General features: G+C 41.3%; 1 protein-coding gene across 10 annotated transcripts in view; it reads right to left on the reverse strand.

Moving 5' to 3' along the window:
- Positions 1 to 22,029, reverse strand: part of EYA4 (EYA transcriptional coactivator and phosphatase 4) — a 287,674-nt gene that overhangs the window by 19,438 nt on the left and 246,207 nt on the right. For all 10 annotated transcript variants that reach the window (XM_075554523.1, XM_075554517.1, XM_075554518.1 and 7 more), the window contains 2 exons: positions 21,774 to 21,857; positions 5,744 to 5,833 (listed from right to left, as the gene is read on the reverse strand). In XM_075554523.1, coding sequence (XP_075410638.1) covers positions 5,744 to 5,833; positions 21,774 to 21,857 — 174 coding nt within the window. The remainder of the gene's footprint in view (positions 1 to 5,743; positions 5,834 to 21,773; positions 21,858 to 22,029) is intronic.

Here is a 22,029-nt window from a genome sequence, read left to right on the forward strand (position 1 = left end):
GACAACAAGTTTAAGCGTAGATTGAACCTTGAACTTATTGATAAGAAATCCTCTTAAATCTCCCAATCACTTGTCTATTCTTTTAAGCACTGTTCTTGCGTGTACTTCACTGTGGAAGCAATAGGAAGCCGAGGAAAGAATTGCTTGGGGTTCGCAGGCCTCAAGCAGCTACTGACTGTCGCTGCTTCTTTGTTGCCAGCAACGGCAGGCCAGGCTTGTCAGATTATGATGTCCTGGGAGATGTGCATGATTTTCTGCTTCAGGTTGGGCCAGCATTCTCTGAACGAACCATGCTGGTCTTCTACCAGAACGTGAAAATGCTAATAACATCATCCAAGGCTGACTTACAGTCCGTTTTTTAGGGGGGTTTCATTTGACTCTGTTTTTTAAACTGAAAAGAATAATCATAGTTCAAAGGGAAATAATGAAGTTTTTCCCTCTCAGAAGAAAATTGTCTTCCAGTGACCCAATTTTAAACTATAATTTCTAAATCCAAATGATAATTTTCAGTGTAGATTATATTCTTCTTCTTTTTGTATTGCTCCTCTTATTATTTTCAAATAAACAGTGGCATTCCAGAAAACTCTTACATGTTCTGGATGAGGAGTTTGGATTAGGGCCTTTAACATAAGTTGTTCTTATTCTAACCTCAGAATAAGTTACTGCCTAACCATTTGGGTCTTTTTGTTCCCTGTCTGAAATGATTTCAATCTTATTCACATATTTTGGGAAGAAATACAACCAGAATGCTCCTTAAAAGCAAGGGTGGTGAGACTTCCTCTCAGGAACTTTGGACATGCCAGGAGAGCCAGTCCTCGGAAAAGGACATGACGCGTGGTCCAGCAGAAGGGCAGGGAAAAGGAAGGCAGGCCCTTGGAAGGATGGATGGACACAGTGGCTGCAACCGGCAGCTGAAACAGAAACCAACTGTGGGGATGGTATGGGAGAGGGTGGTGTTTCCGTGTGTTGTACGGAGGGTCGCTTTGAGTAGGAACAGACTTGTCAGCACCTAACAACATTCACATATTCAAACACTCACAGTACTTACCAATCAGAATCCATTTGCAAATCATTACATTCATATATAAAGAAAAAAACCTGCCTGCCTCTCAGTCAATTCTAACTCATAGTGAGTCTATAGGACAGGACAGATCTGCCCCTGTGGATCTCTTTCTAATCCTCTAACTCTTTACAGGAGTAGAAAGCTTTATCTTTCTCTCTCAGAGCAGCTGGTGGTTTTGAACTGTTGACCTTGCAGTTTGCAGTCCAGCATGTAACCACGGTGCTACCAGGGCTCCTTCTAAATAGAACACCATGCTAAAAGACAGACCTTTCACCTACTATTTATACTCATTACAGGACTTAGAAATCTCTGGCAAATATTTACTATCTGGTCTCCAGCTTTCCACACATAGTCTTAGATCCTCCTCTAGTTTAAGGAAGAGATAGTTGGTCCAAGGTTCTTTAAAACAGAAAACTCAATGGAAGCTCCCCAAGGATGCTGTTTGGTTCATCAGAAAATAGCCACATTACAGTACAACCTGGCTTAGACGAATCGCTCAACAGTCACTTCTGGAATGAATGGCAAAAGTCCATGCAAGTGATAATTACCGACAGTATTACCCATCCGTATACTTTTCTACCAGTGTTATTTGCATATTCAGTCAATGTATCCTAGACAGTGAGGATTTGTAAGAAGATGTGTACGTCAAGAGTGGGGAGCTGTACCAAGGTAATGCTACTAATTGACTTGGTAACTAAGGTTACTTGCATGTTTATCCTATTTTACAGAGAAATTCTGATATTTCTTGTCATAACGCACATGATTGATTGTACATAGTCAGCCCCACAAATGTGTGTGCCATCCCTCAGGACAGCGGTATATCAAGCTTATTGGAGCAGGAGCTCCATATTTGAAATTGTGCTTGAGGTTTTTCCAGCTTTCGAACTCCTCTCTGCAACCAGGCCTAGTTAACTATATTGTTTACTCTGGACGTTTGCCCGCGGTCCACTGAAAGAAACCCAAACTTCTGTCATTTAAGTTTTTAGAAAAATCTGAATAATTTTTCCTTTTTAGTGTTCACCCTAAAAAACGTTACAAGAGTCGTTCTAACTAAAATCTGAAGGACTGAAAATCGTTGTAATGTTTGGGCATTATGATTATTGTTAGTGGTAGTCATAGCAGACCTCAGAGAGAATTCAACTACCTGATGTTTAATTTTTACTTTATCTTTTTGGCATATAAGGTGAGCACAAAATCACCCCTGATTTGTCTCAGTTATAATTCACAGCAGCCTTTGCTTACTTGTATTTGCAATGCTCCCTGGTGCCTTCTTTGCTGGAAGCTATTGTAACTGAACGAAGGACATTTCATTTCAACAGAATGCCCTTGTCTTCCGGGGAGCGGTATGTGCATTTGGCGTCTCTGCACTTGGGCAGGAAGTAGTGAAGTGTCAATTAGGAGGGTTTAAATCTGTATCTTTTAAGGAATTATGTAAGAAGCAGCTGTTACTACATATGTTGCAGTATAGATGGAAGGACTTAAGTCTTCAATTAGATTTTAAGTCTGAGAGAACAAAATAGGAGCCAAAGATTTAATGTATTAGAAAAAAAAACAACAACCCGGAGTTCCTCTGATGAGGAATTGTCCTGTTTTCAGCAGAAACCCAAGCAGTTTTCCTTCCAGTCAGGGACCCAGACCAGGACAGCACCGGCAGTAAAAGATTTATGCAAACAGAAACTGTGTGAAAACAAAGTAACTCTCTCACATTCAGATGGGGAAGGGTAGTGGCTGTCTATGTAACTGCACTGAAAGATCTTGATCACTATTATTCGGACTTTATTAACTTTAGTGCTTATTTAGCCCCCTGAAGTTAATAATAAACTTCGGAGTTTCTTTGGGAATTTTAAATGTGTGCATGTGCGCTTATGTCTAATGAGTGTTCATTTAACGTAAACTCAGAGTCGATTACTTCATTGTTCAACTCAACAATGTTTCACAGCTGTGCTTCACAGTTTGAATCCAATGGAATTCTTACTGCATTCTAAAATACAGCAACAACAAAAAAAGGGACATAATTAGAGTGGGAAAAGGCTAGCAAGATTTTCTGAGTTGCTCTATCTACCAGAGATCCTGTCAGATATTCCATAAAGATACATTTAATATACTATCTAATCAAAAACAAAGAGTGCTGAAGTACCATAGCTGATCATAACGTGATATACCAGTATTCATTCCAAATATATAAATATATATATATATATACATTGATCATATGACATTTTCACCTTCTCATTTCAGTTGTCTTTTAAGCATCAAGTGTTAAATTTGCTCCACCTGGCTTCAAATGTGCCACCAAAAGTAACTATGGGGTCACTTGTTCTATTTATTTCTACTAAAAAATAACTAAATGAAGTGAGAATTACAAAATTTAGAAAGAAAAAGTCATTGTTTTCTTTGCATACCTTTGAAAATTCTAATAATCCTGGGATCCTCTTTAGAATGAGAACAACACACTTCCTGGGCAAAAAAGTAAACTTAAAAATATATATCTTCTTCTATGTGAGAAAAGTCAAAGTCCAAATAAGGTTGTAATTTGTTTCCTATTATCATGCATGTAAAAATCATTCTTCATACCAGAACCTAAGCAGTAAGATTACTTTAAATTGGGTCTAGAGAGATGATTATTATTTTACATAATCTAAAACTTGTCTAAGAATACTGATATCCTGGACATCCCCTGACAGAAGGGTCTCCGGGAGGAGACGAGCCAGTCAAGGTGCGATGTACCAACCATGAAACATACAACAACTTTCCTCTAGTTCCTAAATGCTTCCTCCTCCCCCACTATCATGATCCCAATTCTACCTTACAAATCTGGCAAGACCAGAGGATGTACACTGGTACAGATAGGAACTGGAAACACAGGGGATCTAGGGTGGATGATCCCTTCAGAACCAGCGGTGTGAGTGGTGATAAAGGGAGGGTGGAGGGAGGGTGGGGTGGAAAGGGGGAACCGATTACAAGGATCTACATGTGACCTCCTCTGTGGGGGATGGATAACAGAAAAGTGGGTGAAGGGAGATGTCGGACAGGACAAGATATGACAAAATAATAATTTATAAATTATCAAGGGTTCATGAGAGAGGTGGGGGCTGGGAGGGAGGGGAAGATAGGGAGCTGATGCCAGGGGCTTAGGTGGAGAGCAAATGTTTTGAGAATGATGAGGGCAGTGTATGTACAGATGTGCTTGACACAGTTGATGTCTGTATGGATTATGATAAATGTTGTGTAAGCCCCAAATAAAATGATTAAAAAATACTGATGTCTCAAATTGTTCATTAAAGAAAACAGACCCTTTGAACCAGGCATTAATTTATCACCCAGTAAAACCAATGACGCACTGAAGAGGAGACATCAAAAAATTCTATCACACAGTTGATTTCCACACATACATTCATGGGATGGCTTGAGCCATCCATTTCAGTTATGCATAGCTCAAATGGAACGAAAACTAGATGTAAGACCTTGTCAATTTAAAAACCTATTTAATATCATCACTCACTAAGTTGGTACGTTTTCCTCTCATCAACTTTTAGTTTCAGCATAATTTAAGGGCGGAAGCATGCGTGGGGCCACACAGGCCTGGGTTCACATCCAAGGTACAGCATGAGTTGAATGGTAGCCTTGAACATGATTCCTATACTTGGGACCCTATTGGTTCCCTCTGGCAAAATCAATAAATCTGTATTCTCACTTCAAATGGTTATAAGTTAAGTAGTGGAAAATTCCATGTAAAATATGTCACACAAGTTAGAGTTTTTGCGATAAGAATCTCCCTCTCTTCATAATCTTATTATAAATGTGTTTATTTCAGTGGAAAAGTGTGAGATAAAAATTATATGTCATTTTAAAAAGAAAGTTAAGTTTCTCTTTTGGCATAGTTATGCTCAATCAAGCAATACTTCTTCTCAATGTTCCAACTACCTAATTACTTTAAATTGTATCTTCTAACACCCCAGCCATTAGTACATGCATTAAATGAGCTCTTCAGAACCTGCGCAGTTATTCTGAGGCTATTTCTCTAAGATCATTTCACTTGGATTTCCTATCCTCATGATTATCTCTTAGACATTAGGGCTTGGAAGCGGAAAAACAAATCAGTGAAAAAGAAGCCGGTCAAAGGATGTATGAGCTGTGTATCAGGGCTAGCATGGTTTCACCCAGAGGGGATGAACAGAGGCATAATCATGTAGACTAACATTAGGTTTCAATTGAGCTACACATTTTAGTGATTCATGCTATCACTATGAACTGCACCTGCGCATAATTATCTAACATTTAACTTAATAGTTTTCCGCTTACTAACCTGAGAAAGGTAACGCTGATTCTGAAGGTGTAAATTGTGTTGAGATTAACATACCAAACATCCCAGGGGTAGTATGTAGGATATATGTGTGTGTGTATATATATATCAGGACAGCAAAGCGACCTACTATTATGATATAAGAGAATTACAGATGCCCTTTTATGTTTGTTCTAAATATATTATTTGGATAATTTTCATTAACACAACTAAGCTATCTGCTTATCTTTTTTGCATACTCTTCTTCCCCTTGAAAGGAACTTTATAGCTCTCTTGAATGATATTTCTTTCTTTCTTGAGGTGATCAGCATTGACAGAAGCACTGAGCCCTTTTAGGTGTTGGATACAACTTTATTGTCCCCTCGTTAAGTGCTTACCTCTAAGTCATTGAAAAATAAATGTGTATCAGCAAGATTGAAAATCATTTCCTCCATTCGGAGTCCGAGGGTTACAGCCATTGGGGGATCCTGGAAAGAAAATGCAAACCTCATGAAGATTTCAGGAGACATGGTCATTGCCCACATGCTGTAAGTGCATGTTCATGTGCGGTGTGAGGGAAAGACTATTTGAAATTTAGATCCAAAAGACAGGTCAATTTCTGAAAAAGGATAATTTCTCAAGAGATTTGAGACATTCCAAATGTATAACTACATCACTGAATTTACAGCAACTTATACACATGTGAAGACATTTTCACATAAAATTGTATGTTCATGATCGAAAGAGAAAGCCAGCATGCCAGGGCATGTGACTCAGTTTACATTGCTCCCTGGAAAGCCTTGGGAGGAAAGTGCTTCAGTAGGGTACTGACAAGCGAAGCAGGCTTTCAGAAGGAGAAAAGGATGCCATTTTCACAGTGAAGACACGTAACCACAGGCAGGGAGTAGGCCAATTACTTGTAGAGAAGGTTACATGGAGGTGAGGTACTAAGAGAAGGCAGAGAATGAAATCACCCAGTCATTCCTAATTGAATTTTCATCAATGGGATAATGGGCAATGCCTTCTGATTATGTGCACAGTTTGTTCTAACCCACATTTAATTAAAACTCCATTATTAAGAATGGATAAAAATGAAAAGAATAGTAATTCAATAAATGTACATTAGGAAGAATCAAGGTATTTAAATTATGGTGTCCTTGAAGACTATCGAACAGACTGCGGGCCCTGAAAAGAACGAAGCAATTTCTCCAGGGTGAAGTGCAGCCAGAGTGCTTGTGGGATGTGAGGATGGGGAGACTGCCTCATATGTTGTCAGGAGGAAACAACCCTTGGAGAAGGACAGTCTTCCTGGGAAAGGAAAGGGTCAGGTAAAAGAAGCAGTCCCTCAATAAAGCGAATTTGTACAAACCCTGCAACACTTAGCCAAACACAAGGCTGCCTATGAAAATGGCACAGGGCAGGGCTTCCGTTGGTTGTGCATAAGGATGCAGGGGCTAGAGCCAGCTCCCCGGCCCAGAACAGCAGCAATGCAAGCAAAGAGAGGAAAAGTCGAAATGACCCCACTTTTGTTTATATAAACCAAGATATTAGACGAACAAGGAGTTGAGAATCAAGACTAGATGTCTTCCTTTACCAGGTTAACTGCAGTTGAATGTTTGGGAATAAAGAGATAAAGCACTAAAAGTCCCAAATGCATTTAGCACTAAATACCAACACTGTTGCTGAAATCACAAATGCCGGCCTGATCCCTGCAGGAAAGTCCCTATAGGTGTGAGCCTGGAGATGGAAGGAACACAGCAAGCTGCAGGAGACAAACCCAGAGCATTAGAGGCTGGAATGGGTATTAGAGGAGAAGAATGCGGGTTTGAATATAGCTGACAAATCTGGAAGGGTACTATTGGTTTTGGCTGAGAAGCTGTTTTGGAAGACCTCAGAGGGTGATGTGGGTTGAGTGGCTGGGCCAGGAGCCAGACTGTAGAGATTTGAGAAGAGGAAAATGAAATTGTGTTTTCAATATTATAGGAAAAAATTGGAAAATTATAATGCCAGCTATATTGCACGTGATGATAAGAACATGCAACCTGGGTCATGCTCCCAGGCCTTCATCTACACACCCGAATCATTCCATTTGCAAACAAAGTCCCTCTTCATGCTAGACCTGCACCCGCAAAACCACGCTTTTCGGGTTCCTCCTACTCCAGGGCTCCACGAAAGACCTCTGAGAGTCTAAGCATATTTGAAGTGAGTGTAAGTCTCATCTACTGTAACCTTCAAAATATACAGAAGATGGAATGAGTGCTAATGGAAATCAATGTTATTGGGGTTTGTTAATAAAGCATAATTATTGATGTGGGAGAGATGTGTAGGACAATAGCGATCCAATATGTTAGACAAACGTTACATATTGTATGTCAACGGAGAGCCCCGGTGGAGTCGTGGTTGCACGCTGGGCTGAGATCTGCATGGTTGGCAGTTCAAAACCAATAGCATGCTGTTCCTCAGGAGAAAGACTGGGCTTTCTACTCCTGTAAACAGTTAGTCTCCGAAACCCATAGGGGATCACTGTCGAGTCACTATTGACTTGATGGCAGTGAGTTGGGTTTGTTTGGTTTGGGTATGTCAACCACATTCTCTGATTGTTTGTATTTCTTCACTTGGGAATTCTGTGGATTTCATGGCTGGAGAGATTCACTTTTCAAAAATGGATGTTTATATTCCCATAAAGGCACCCCCAGTCCTGTCTCCTCCAGCCGGCACGACTCTACTGTTAGAATTCATCAGTCTCCCTGTGGCAAGTCCAGTTGGGGTAACAGATCCAGAACCAACACCTACCTCAACGATGAGTCGATTCTGTCTCATAGCCAAAGATCAAATAGATTCCATTTCATCCCACACACATTTCTTCAAGGGCACAGAGGTATCTGAGTCTATTTCTTGTGACACAGAATGTTGAGCCTTGTAGAACTCCGTGCTCTTTTCTTTCAAGTATAAAATTGATCTCTTCTCTCTCTCTCTCTCTCTCTCTCTCTCTCTCTCTCTCTCTCTCTCTCTCTCTCTCTCTCTCTCTCTCTCTCTCTCTCTCTCTTAAAGAACACACCTTTTGCCTCCTCTTTTGTTAAAAATCTCTATTGTGAGTCTCTCGGGGTGGGGGAGGTGTAGAGACAGGGGACGTAGAAAACTTGTAAATATTCTGTCTAGTCATAGAACCGTGAAGAAAAAGTCTACAGAAATATCAGGAAAAATCAAATGTAATTACAGCATGAAAACATATAATTCCATTAGGTACGCTCTATGCTTTTGAGGAATGTTCTCTGGTGCAGGGCTTAAAACTGAGCTCCACGCTACTCCATTGTGTTACTGATGGATGGGTCCTGCCCGAAAGATACATAGTTCAGATGCGGCTGCAGACATCGCTTCTTGAAAAGGTTTACATATTGACTACGCGCTCTTATCCGATGACTATCCAATCTTTCTTTTTACGTTTTCAATAAAATTATTGAATTTCTTATTTTCTTCTTTCACCTTCTTTGCCTGAAGGGATTCATGGGGGTGGGAGGAAAGAGGCTGTTCATTTATTGTTGCTTTCACCAGGTCCACGCTTCCGAGGTATACAAACATATAGACATTTAAAAACCAACACTACGAGAATTCTCGAAGGAGCATGCAGGCTGAAAATGCGGTTCGAGCTCTTCCCTGGATCGTAGCCCCGTGGTGCCGGGAGGGCTGTTCGATTCCACGTCACACACTCTCCTGAGAGCCAGGGCTTAGTAAGCATTTTGGCAAAATATTGTTAGTTAACTGGGAAAGTTTAGGTTGGAGGTTTGCTGGAGTGTGAACTAGCTGCCTTTTATTAAGGTTTTGAGGGAGCAAAGCCGTTGAAAGGGGAGCATTCCTTGGCCTGCCAGAGGCTTGGCACGATGGGCAGGGCTTGGTTGTGTCACGGGCCAAGGAAAATCAGGCTCGTAAGAAAGAGGTGGTGAGCTAATTTTTAAAGAGAACGTCTGGTGAGGGCGGATTTTCGAATATCTATTTTTTACTTTTTTGGTCCGTCTTACTAAATCATTGGGACAGGCAAGTCTTAAGTAACCATCTTACAGCATTCAGCTTTTCCAACTAAACAACTGTGAGACTCCAAGAAGGATGACCGGGAGCCCCAGAGGCTCCAAGGTCAGCCTCAAAGACTCCATGTGAGATGACAGGCAGGCAGAGCCTCCGCAACGGCACTGCGTGCCAGCCTCCGGAGCAGGAGTCCCAGCGCCTCCCATGCTCGTTTTATCAGGCATTTGAGAGCGAAACAAACTTCTGGACTGTGTCCAAATTTTATACAGACATGTTTGCTCATTTTCATTAGATATTTGTAAAAACATGGGCCACCGTATGAATCACGAGTTACTGCCTCATTTCAATTTTACTGTTCTGAGTGTTGAGTTTAGGGTCTACAATGAAGTGATGGGGAAAATGGGTACCGAGGGGAAAACATGGGATCAAAGGGCATTAAAACGTCTTTGGGGACGCTGCGATCCATATGATACGTATACAATGGTGCCAAGAGGTTCAGTGTCTACAACAGCATTTAACACGGGGCACCCCGGGCTTCTGCCAATGAACAATGCTCCCAAGGCTGCTCCATTGGAATACTGAAACTTTCCCCAATCCACGTTGTCCACCGCCGAGAGACTGAGAGGAGGAAGACTAAGAAAATGAAAACAGGTCATGGCGCTTAACTGTGTGATTCAAAGCCAGCTAGCCCCAGTCTACAGCCAAGTTAGAATCAAGTGTGCACTTTTCTAGATCAAGATCCTAACACCTATTCGCTGGGTGAGCACAGAGCTCGCATCGGAGCCAGACTGTCTGTCTGTGAGCCCCTGCCCTGCGCTGAGCCATCAGCGGAATTCCTCCTCCAGGGACAACAATGTAAAAATATCTCGGGAGAGGTAGCAATTATAAATCTTTAAAGAAATGGAGGGTTTTTTGTTTTTAGAACACACAGTGCTCAAACTCTTGGAAGACTTTCTTCCTGTGGGATCTGAAGCACATTTGTAGACTTGGGCACACAGAGACAGAAGACTGCTGCAGTCTCACTACAGAAGAAGAAAGAAGCCGAGCTTGCTCCACAGACCATCGTGGGTCTGTCAGAACGGAGGAACGTTTCTTACTCGGTGGCAGAAAAGAGAAAATTCAGTCATGAGTCGAAAGAGAAATTTTACAATTGATAAAGTTTGCCGATGATGAATACATGGTGGGCCTAAGCATTCTCTATGGGAAATAGAGAATGGTTTCAGGAATAGTCATGTATTTAACACAGAATGACTAAGTGTCTGCTATGTGATAACTGGGCTCATATTCTGGGTACGGAACCAGAGTAGGAAAAATCCATGCCCGTAAGGCTTTTGTTGAATGGCTAACATTGCAATACTTTATATTACTGGTGGAGGGGACATCAGATGAATGAGCAGCCACTGGTTCCCAAGTAAACATACAGTCTTTCAGCTGATGATAAAGGCAATGAGAAAACAACAAAACCAGGATCCGCAGCTAGAGAAAGTGTAGGGATGGGGGCAATGGCTAATGGAAAGAAGTGTAAGGAAGGCCTTTCTTAGGAGCGAGGAGGAAGAGAGACCAGGAAAAGGTGAAGGAGTTGGCCAGACACAGAGGAGACAGTGAGGACATGTACCAAGCCTGGAAAGGCTAGTGTATCTGCGGAGCAAGATGGGGGAACGGACTCGGGCCAGGGCAGTCAAGAGAAGCAAGTCCTTCGTAGTGAGCAATCAAATATAGATGAAGGAGTGCGCAAGGTCAAGCAAGGCCAGCCACTAGATCTGGCAAAAAGCGAGGCTGGTTCTCAAGCTGAACTTTTATCAGCTGTGGAACTGCAAGGAAAGAAGGTCGTGACCAGAGGAAAAATGAGCTCGAGGGCTTTCGTAGTGACAGGATAAGACTCCAGCATGCCACCACTGATGGGGACCATCCAGAAGAGCAGGGGAACTGATGACCGAGGAGCCACAGAGGTCATTTCAGGAACAAGTGCCCAGGCTAAAGGAAGGGGCTGGGCGCAGGAAGCTGGCGGTTGGAGGGTGTTCAATGACAGTAGTTCACAGGCCCACATGAAGACATGGAATGGGGCTGTCACTGTAGTGGTGGGAAGGTGAAGTCATTCTGTTTCTTTTATTTCACTAGTTCCCCCTCAATACATCCAGGAGAGGGTTGTGAAGAATTGGGACGGGATCTCTAGAGGCTTGAGGGAAGAGAATTTGCCACTCACTCACGTGGCTAGCAGAATTAATCAAGGTAAGCATCCAGGGTCCCCCAGTAAGAACTGTGCACACAATCAGCTATGGAGGGATAGGCAGAAAATGTATCTGAGTTTTCTGAAAAACTGAGTTTTCTGGACCATAGAGCTTCCTAGGATGCAGTCTCCATGGGAGCAGCTCCCCAGGATTTTTCTCCTGCAGGAGACAGACAAGGACTAATCGCTGGGATGGTATTGCCTAAAGCAGAGGTTCACAAACACACACATCAGCACCTGAAGAGCAGCTACAATCCTGATGCCCACGCCACCTCCGTACCAATTAAATCATCATCTCCGGATTGAGTCCCACTCAAGAAATCAGAGCGTTCTCTAAGGTATTTCAGTGTGTGGACTACATTGAGATGTAGTTCCCCTCACAGAAGGGTCACCAGGCGGGGATGAGTCAAGCAGGGCGCAGTCTAGCACTGATGAAACACACAACATTCCTCTGGTTCTTTGAGGCTTCCTCATCCCACACTACCATGACCCCAGTCCTGCCTTTCAGTTCTGGCTAAACGGGAGCACGTGCACTGATACAGATGAGAGCTCACAACACATGGAATCTAGGGCACATACACCCCTCAGGAACAGAAGTGGGGGTAGCTATAGCAGGAAGGTGGGGGGAAGGTAGGGGGAAGAAGGGGCAATCACAATGATTGACTCATAACCATGACCCCCCGGGGGGGATGAACATCAGAAATGTGAGTGAAGGGAGACAGTGGTTGGTATGAAAATAATAATATGAAATATATGACATATCTTGAAAATATTAAAATAATAATAATTTATAATTTATCAAGAAGTCATGTGGGTGGGAGGGGGGGTTGGGAGGGAAAAAAGAGGAGCTGAGACCAAGGACACAAATTGAAAGTAAATACTTAGAAATCTATGATGGCAATACATGTACAAATATGCTTGATACAATTGATGTATGGATTGTTATAAGAGCTGTAAAAGCCCCCAATAAAATGATCTTTTTTTAAAACAAATTTGATTAATTAATTAAGACTCAGTGATGAAGGTCCTGCTTATTAAAACTGTGGAGTTGCAGACACAGCCCGTGATATCCTGACACAGAATCTGTGACTACAAATACCCTGAGATGAGTCATATACACTGGTCTAGGAGACCTCAGGAAGAAGGCGTGGGGCAGTCAGGAAAGACCAGAGCTGGCATGAATCCCTGGCTTCCCAGGAGTTACGTCTCGGAAGAGGTTCCAAAGGACTCTAAAACTTGGGTCTGATGACTGACTGTGGTTTAGAATGAGGCATTCCTAGGATTGCTGAAATCATGATTCAGAGTGAATTTTTTTCTACCCTCAGCTGGCAATGAACATCATGGATTAATTTCAGGTACTAGGTCCAATGACTCATTTCCTAAAGGTGTTTGATTATGCCTAAAATGTATTCATAATTATGCCTCCTGTGTGCTCTACCACATTCATGAATATATTTGCAGCGAGGGCAAATTCTCATGAGCAAATATTCTCTGTTCAATACACATGCATAATTTGTGTGTCTACTCCCACCCTCCTTCCCACAGAGGTTTACAGCCTGCGTATCTATCTGTGCTCCACTCTTGGAGAACTGTTAGTGCAGAGGTGGATCTATAAGAGCGTTTACCTTCTCTTGCATTCCTCCCAGTGTGTTCTCCTGCGTCACCCGCATCATTGTATAACCACCTCCCTCTGATTATGTGCACTGCTTCCCCCTGTCACCCACGTTCCCTCCCATTTGGCCTCTATCGAGTGACTTACCCACCTCTTCCCTTCCTACTCCTGCTAAACATTGGCGAATGCTTTTATAAGTATGAAACTTTTTCTTGATTTTTTACCATGGTGATTTCATGTAATGTTTTCCCCTTGTGATCGACTACTTTTACTCAGCTTCATGTCATCTAGGTTCATGAGGTTTTTCCTGTGTATGTACCAAAATTTGTTTATCCATTTTTTAATTAATGGGCTTTTAGGTTGTTCCATCTTTTTGATATTGTTACCATGAATATGGAATACGTATATCTATTTGTACCATGACACTGACTTCTCTAGGGTATACATGGGGGTATCCAAAAACAGATTTTTTTCAAAGCTATGTATTTAATTTTTTTAAAAAAAATAGCCTTATCACCTTCAAAATGCTCTTCATACACTTAATACATTTATCAAATATGTGATTCCATTCAACCACACTCTGTATGGCTAGCTCCCCCTTATGATCCATGTCTCAATTTCAATACCACCTTCATGGTCAATTACCCTAGTCACTCTCACTACTACTGATTGAGATTTCTTGTCTTCAGATAGTTATGACTAGCAGAAATTATTTTGCTTGTCGAACAGGACAGCAAGTGGCATGCCTGCCTTGTGCTGAATAAACATTTGCTAGGTAAATACAGCCTGTCTCAGGCTCTCATTTACCATTATTCCCGATGATGTGTGGTGAAGTTTAAGCTACCCAATCTCCTCTTTGTTCTCTCTGCAGCAAGTAGTCCCAGCCTCTCAACATGGGTCTGAGCCAATACTTCTTATTTGGCTATTTATCAACTTGCCAAGATAATATCATCTTACTGGCTAACTTAATGCCAAATGGCAATGATTATAGGACTCTTACAAAAATATAAATTGTAATTCTATAAACAATATGATTCAAACTGTTTTTCATTTTGATTAGAAAAATATGATCTGTAAACATTTTCATATAATAAAAAATACTCCCAAGAAAAACCAATATTCCACATGTTCCAGTCTAACAGACTCTGTCATTGACTGAATTGTGACCCTGCATCTCCTGTTCGCAAATATGTGCCCGTTTCACTGAGCAACGAGTCTCAGGTGTTCGGTAGTTAAGTCATAGTATAATCTGGCAGTATGTAATGAGCTCTAGTGGCGTAGTGGGTTATGAGTTGGGTTGCAAACTTTATGGTGGGCAGTTCAAACCCACCAGCCTCTCTATTAGAGAAAGAGGAAGCTTTCTGCTCCCCACAAGATTTACTGTCTCGGAAACTCCGGAGACTGGTTCTACTGTGCCCTCTCCAGCTGCCATAGAGCAATTCTTATTCAAAGATTTAACTCCCTGACAACTGGGAAGGACCTAATCAACCTTCATGATGAGCGCTGATGTGATCCCCACTCAGCTGTAAGTGGGAAAGAGTGGAATGTTGCCGTCAGGTGTCATGGAATTGGTTCCCGCAGACCCTGTGCAGAGCAGAACAAACCCTGCCCCGTCCTGTGCCATCCGTACAGCTGCTGCCACGCCGGAGTCCATTGCTGCTGTCACCGTGTCACTCCATCTCGCTCCAGGTCTTCCTCTTTTTGCTGGCCCTCGACTTTGCCAAGAATAATGTACCTTTCCTGGGTTTGGTCCTCCATGAGCGCAGGTCCAAATAATCAGACACAAAATCTGACCATTGTATTTCTTCCAAAATAACTTGTTCATTCTGACAGTCCATGATACAGTTAATATTTGTCTACAACATCCTAATTCAAATATATCAATTCTTTCCCAAAGTTCCTTACTTTGCATGTACATGGGGCATTTGCAAATACCATGCACCAGCCTCAGGATTGTTGTTAGGGTAGGGCTCACCCTTTCAGCCACTGTGTGCATCCATCTCATTAGAGGGTCTTCTTTCTCACTGGCCCTCTACTTTACCAGGCTTGGTGTTCTTTTCCAGAAACGATTCCCTCTTAATAACATGTCCAAAGTGAGAGGAAGTCTCACCATATTCAATTCTAAGGAACATTCTGGTTGTACTTTCTCCCAAAGAGGTTTGGTTGTTGTTGTTTTGTTTTTTTTTGTCAGCCAAGGGTACTTTAAATATTCTACACCAACAACACAATTCACTTGCACTTATAATTGTTTGCTCTATCTTATTTCCATATACATGTGAAATGTCATGTCTTAGGTCAGGTGCACCGTACTCCTCCAAGCACCATAATTGCGCTTCAATACTTTAGAGAGTGCCATGCAGCAGATCTACTCAATGCAGCACAACCCACTTCCATCCAGTCAATGTGGACTCCGAGCAATTGTACAGGAAAGAGTAGACCTGTCCCTGGGGTTTTCTGAGATGGTGATTCCTTGTGGGAGCGTATCCTTCTTACGAGGAGCAGCTGGGGTTTTAAACTGTTGAGTGCGGAGCAAGTGGCGCAACACCATAACCACCATGCTCTCGAGGCTCCACCAATGCAAAACATCATTTCATTTCTTGACTGCTGTGTCTGAGAGCGTGGATTATGGATCCAAGAAAGATTAAATCCCTCACAACTTCAAGCTTTTCTCTATTCATCCATCATGTTACCTGTTAATCCAGTTGTAAATACTTAGCTTTTTTTTACTTTCAGTTGTAATCCACATTGAAGGCTGCAGTCCCTGATCTTCATTAGCATGTACTTCAAATCCTCCTCACCTTCAGTAAGCAAGATGTGCGATCTACATATTGCAGGTGGTTCAAAAGCCTTTGTCAAATTCTAATGCTGCCTTTGCCATCATCGAATCCAGCTTCTCGGATTATATGGGCCTCATGCAGAATAAATTAAGTATCATGAAAGGATACAACCTGGATGCATAACTCTCTTGATTTCAAACCATCTATGGATCAATGACTATCTCTTGATCTATGGACTAGCTCTGCACAAGCAAAGAATGAATCATTCTGAAATCCCCATTCTTCTTAACAATAACCATAGTTTGTTATAATTCACACAAGTGAATTGCTTTGCACGGTCGATAAAGGGAAAAAGGAAAACAAAATCGTTCTAGTGCTCTCTGCTTCCAGCCAGGATCTCTCAGATAAAGATTTCTCTTGTTCTGTGTCCTTCTTCTAAATCTGGCTTAAATTTCTACAGCTGAAATGACTGTTGAATCATCTTCTGCAAAATGTGAAAATAATGATATTGTTTGGTAACTCCCACATTCTGTTGGGTCCCCTTTCATTGGGCTGGGTACAAATATGCATCTCTTACAATCGGTTGTCCAGACAACTGGCTTAGACAAGTGCTTCCAGGGCTTCATCAGCCTTTGGAAACCTTTTTTGTTCACTTTACATTGAGTTGTATTTTCTTTTGGTATTCCATAAATCCCTGGAGCCTTACTTTTTGCTTTCTAACATCTCCCGTGCAGCTGCCTTCTGTACCACTGACTCAGTCATGTGCTACATCTTGGAATGGTTGCATGTCAGCCAGTTGCATTTGGTACAGTGGTTGTGGATTCCTTCTCTCTTCTTTTGACAATTTCTGCACTATTTAATATTTCGCCCATGCAATCTTTTAAAATTACAACTTGAGACTTACATTTTTTCTTTTTTGGTTTTCCAAAATGTTTGGACAATTCATTATATTATTATGCTCGGTCTTCTCAAGAATTGAAGTTTTTTGTTCAGCTCTCTTGCTTCACCCTATCTTATACGGAATAGCCTTAGCTCTTCCATGATTAAGAGCAAGTTTCTGAGGCTTCTCTATACTCACTTTGATGTTTTCTTTCTGCCTCTTTTTAATGACCATTTGCTTTCTTCATTTATGATGTTCTTGATGTCATTCCCACAGCACATCAGACTTTCTGTCTATTGCTCAATGACTCTGACCTATTCTTGAGAAGTTTCTGAAATTCAGGTGGTATATAGTCTATGTCGTATTTTGGCTCTTATGACCTTGTTTGCTTGTTCTTCAACTTCAACTTTAACTTACAAATGAGCAATTGAAGGGCAGTTACACGGTGAGCCCCAGGTCTTATTTTGGCTGCTGATGTTGAGCTCCTCCGTCCTCTTTTCCCACAGAGGTAGTAAGTTTGATTCTTGTGCATTTAATCTCCAGGATCCCTGGTGGCATAATGGTTATGCGTGGGGCTGCAATCTGCAAGGGTCAGCAGTTGGAAACCAGTAGTCACTCACAGGGTTAAAGATGGCTCCTTCTACCACTGGAAATGATTGCAATCTTAGAAACTCACTGGGGCAGTTCTACCCTGTCTTTTGGGTTCTATATGAGTCAGCATCAACTCAGTAGCAGTGAGATTGGTTTGAAGAATTTTTTTGTATTCCATCTGGTGAAGTACATATATATAGTTAGTTGATGCTTATATTGATTTTTAAAAAGTGTTTGCAGTGAAACAGTTGTTAATTTTGCGAAATTCTATCATGATTTCCTGCTTGGTTTTTACCATAAAAGTATTATTTTACAATAACTATTTCTTCCTCTTTGTTTCCAACTTTAGTATTCAAACTGTCAATATATATCAATGCATCCTGATTGCATGTTTGGCCAATTTTCAGATGGAAGACAAACAAGATCAAATTCTTTAATTTCTCATTTACTACTTTTAGTGGTCAGTGCATAAATTTGAGTAATAGTTGTAAGAACTGGACTTCCTTGTAGGCGTATAAATATCACAGACAGCACAGTACTTTAAAATGGATCTTGAAATGTGCTTTTTGACAACGAATTCAATGTCCTTCCTCTTGAATTTGTCATACAAGGCATAGTAATCCATTTGAGTTTCTGATCTAAAATGGCCAAGATTAGTCTATTTCAGCTCCCTGATGCCCAGGAAGCTATTGATCTTTAGGAGGTTCATTTCAGTTTTGTTCACTTCCAATCTTCCTAAAGTCACACTGCGTACATTCCACCTCTAATTGGTGATGGATGTTTGCAGCTGTTTCTTCTCATTGTGAGTCACACTCTGTCAGCAAATCAAGGTCCCAAGAGCGTTGCTCCATCCATGTCATTCAGGCCAACTCTACTTTGAGGAGGCAGCTCTTACTCAGTGAAACGTTCAGTGCCTTCCACCCCGAAAGGTTCATCTTCTGGCACAAACTCTGACAATGGTACTCAGTGGCTACGAGGTGGACAGCCAGTGTCTTTGCAGTCTGAAAGCTCACCTGAACGTTGCTCTCCTTGGGTGACCCAGCTGGTGTTGGAAACTCCAGTGACAAAGCTTCCAGCATCATAGAAACACTTAAGACACCGGGGTCAGACAAACTGACAGACAAATGGTGCAATACAACAGCCTTAATCAAGTCCAGCCCTACTCCAATGTCCGGGGAGTTTCCCTGAGCGACGGTCTGTATCCCCTTTCATCTCACAAGAAACAAAAGGAGAGTGAAGCAAGCAAGAGAGGAGAGAGTGAGAGAGCAAACATCTACTCTGGCTCAGGGAACTTTCTAGAACTAACCGGCTAATGCTAGGTCACACGGAGATCTCTAAGGTATGTCAGGCCCACCAATGTGGAATGCAACAAGGATCATGGCCAGGGGTGACAGAGAGGGAAAGCCTTCCCCCAGAGCCCGTACTCCATATTAGAACCTTTAGATGCATACACCGAAAAAAATAAATGCATGCCTCTTAATGTCATCTGCTTGTGGTGTCTCTGTTACAGCAGCACTACATCACTAAGACATAACTCTTTCAGTAATTGTAGCACAGAAACAGAATGTGTCCTGAAGGACTGATGTGGTTTCTAGTACACATCCCAGTATTTATTATTTTGCAGCCCAAGAAGGATTAGTGAAACCTTTATTATCTAGGTGTTCCACTAATAAAATTTGGATCACAAATTGCAATGCAGTACTTCTGAGGATTAAATGATAAAATGTATCTGAAAGTGAGTAATAACAGTGAGATGTTGTCAATTACTTAATATGGCACTTGCAACCAGAGTCCTCCGCTTTGGATGCATTGTGAACTCAAGCTTCCACCCCAGTGGCTAGGATCCCTTTCCAAGGGCATTATCTGGCATGCTAATCATACAGGATTGAGGTGGAATATATTCAGGGTCCCCGACTTATGAGAGGGTCTGACTCAAGTCTCTTCTCTTTGTGTTTCCTTGGGGGCATGTTCTTCAGAAGGCAAAACCACACCTCCACCAAAGCCAACTGTGCATCACTAGCTCCCCTTTCTCAGATGAGCGAGTAGAGCAAACAAGACCTGCTTTCACCTTAGGAATGGTCCCTCTTTTGCTCTGTGTCCTGTATCTGGCGAGCCTCTGCCTGACCTCAGGTCTGGGGACTTGAGGTGTGGCCTTTGATTTCGCTGGTTTCCCTAGGCTGACTGGTAAGGTGGATCCCCCAGAGAGACAGCTGAACATTGGATTTGAGACTGAACAGCATCCCTAACACTTGTGCCTTTTCCTGACCAGTTTGTGAGTTCTGTGAAACACTGCAGCGACATGGAAGACTATATATACTACAGGAAGGAGTGACAGTTGATATCAGGGATAATGGATGGGTACAGCGTTAGGAAAAATTGGGTATAGGAGCCTTATTTTATCTCTTCCTTTTGCTTTGGGAGCCACTTTGAGCCAATATATGAGTATAAGGCCCGCAGGAAAGCAATTTATTTGCTTTATCATGTTGGGAAAAAATTTTAATGTATAATAGCATTTTACCATGCTCTTTACATACTTCTATGGGTCCAAATGATCCTACTGTTTTACAAAATTAAAAAAATACCATTAAAGGTTGAAGGTTTGAAGACAAGAGATATATTTGAAATCCAAAAGTAATTTCCAATGATGAATTCCATCTTTAATTTGGCACATTTGAGGGAACGCTGAATTTTAGCTATTGTTTCTAATGGTGATTATCTTGAAGCCAGGTACATGAATTCATGTGTTTAATTTGGTTACTTAAGTTAAGTATATATGTACTATGAAACTTAGCTACACAAAAGCATTAAAATGGTTCAGGAGAACATTTCACTGTGGACCCTGACAATGCTTTGTGTATCCTAGACAAAGCCAATACTTTAAATCATTATCTAGAAATTTTACAGTGGATACTTCATCACTATTACGAATTTGAGTGTAAATTATATATATGTTAGATTATAATAATATATGCATTTACAAAGTCTGTGCATTATGAAACAATAGACGTGATCTTATATTTTCTTTTCCTATCACAATGGAGCATCTTATATAACTCTAGAAAATATTCAAAAATCCCACTTGAGCGACCACCATTTTAGATGATAGTGAGTACAATAAAGGGTCTAGATGTCTTTCCTGAAAATAATAGTTAACATTTTTACTTGTCATATCTGTTAGCAACATCTCTTACTTATTCTAAAAGGCAAATGACAATGCCGAGTCACCAAGAGCAAAACATAGGAAGAAGTGCTTGATGCAATTCATAGTTTACTTGAGGAAGATTCTTGACATACTTTTGAAAACTACATATTGAATGGATAGGATGTACTACCAAAGAATGTACGATGTTACACCTAGGAAGACATAGAAATACACTTTTGTGGGAGCGGTAGTGGCCTAGTCATTTACAAGTTGGTAACTAACTGTAAGGCCCCCAGTTCGACTGCACCAGCTGCTTCGTGGGAGAAAGATGAGGCTGTGTCTGTAGTCAAGACTGACAGCCTCAGAAGCCCTAACGAGCAGCTCCGCTCTGCGCTATAGATGTAGGGTTGCCATGCGTCAGCACTGACTGGATGTGAGTTGTCTGTGGTTAAGTGCGATATGTGAAGGAAGCACAACTTAGAATAAGGCAAAACCAAACAAGTCAACAGGTTCTCCACAGACTATTGTTAGATCCACAGAGTAAAGGTCTTAGCAACTTGGCTGGAAAGAACATGTTTCTAGCAGAAGACTCTGTTTTCTACGTATGAGTATTTGCAAAAGCCTTTATACCGCACAGCACTACTATAAGAAGCTAACGATGAAAACAAGGACAAATATATAGGAGAGAAGTAATGATACCACCCAGCTCTTAAATGGATTCATTTTTTCAAAGGATGATACTAATGCCTTGCTTATTTTAAATGGCATTCTAAAGCCAAAAAATTATATCATACAATTTCTTAAAGTGCCCTTCTTAAAAAAACAGACTCACTGCTATCAAGTCGATTCTAGCTTATGTAGGAAATGTCCTTAGTCGAAAATATGTATGATTTCATGTTCCAAAGCCCATTTGAATGTACAATTCTTCTAAAATAATTATATATAAGTAAGATTCTTGGTCTTGATGCAGAAAACAGTCAATAGGAAGGAAAAAGGGGAAGAAAAATCCAATTCTAATGTTGTTTACATCAAAGAACCATGATCCACTGCAAATAAATAATCAAGAACACATTCGATAAACTTTAATAAAACCACTTAGTCTTTTTAATGACCATCGGTTTTCCTGGGAAATGAAGTTCAGATAAGAGTCAGGGGGGAGGCTGACTTTTGATTCCTTACCTTGCCGTACTTCTGTGCGTAAGAGCCTGTGAGCAACGAGTGGAAAACTATGATGGTCTCATCCAAGTCCCAGACAAACACACGCTGCGACATACAAGATAACACACCAGAAATGAATGAAAACATGTTAAGAAAACAGAAATCACGATACTGTTTTATAGACACATATTATTTTACTGTGTCATTTTTGTCTTCAAATGTGTCAGATTTAACCATCAAAAAGCCTGAAAAGCCAAAATGATGATAGGAATAAAAC

This window comes from Tenrec ecaudatus, chromosome 7 (genome assembly GCF_050624435.1).
Source record: "Tenrec ecaudatus isolate mTenEca1 chromosome 7, mTenEca1.hap1, whole genome shotgun sequence".
NCBI classification, from domain to species: domain Eukaryota; kingdom Metazoa; phylum Chordata; class Mammalia; order Afrosoricida; family Tenrecidae; genus Tenrec; species Tenrec ecaudatus.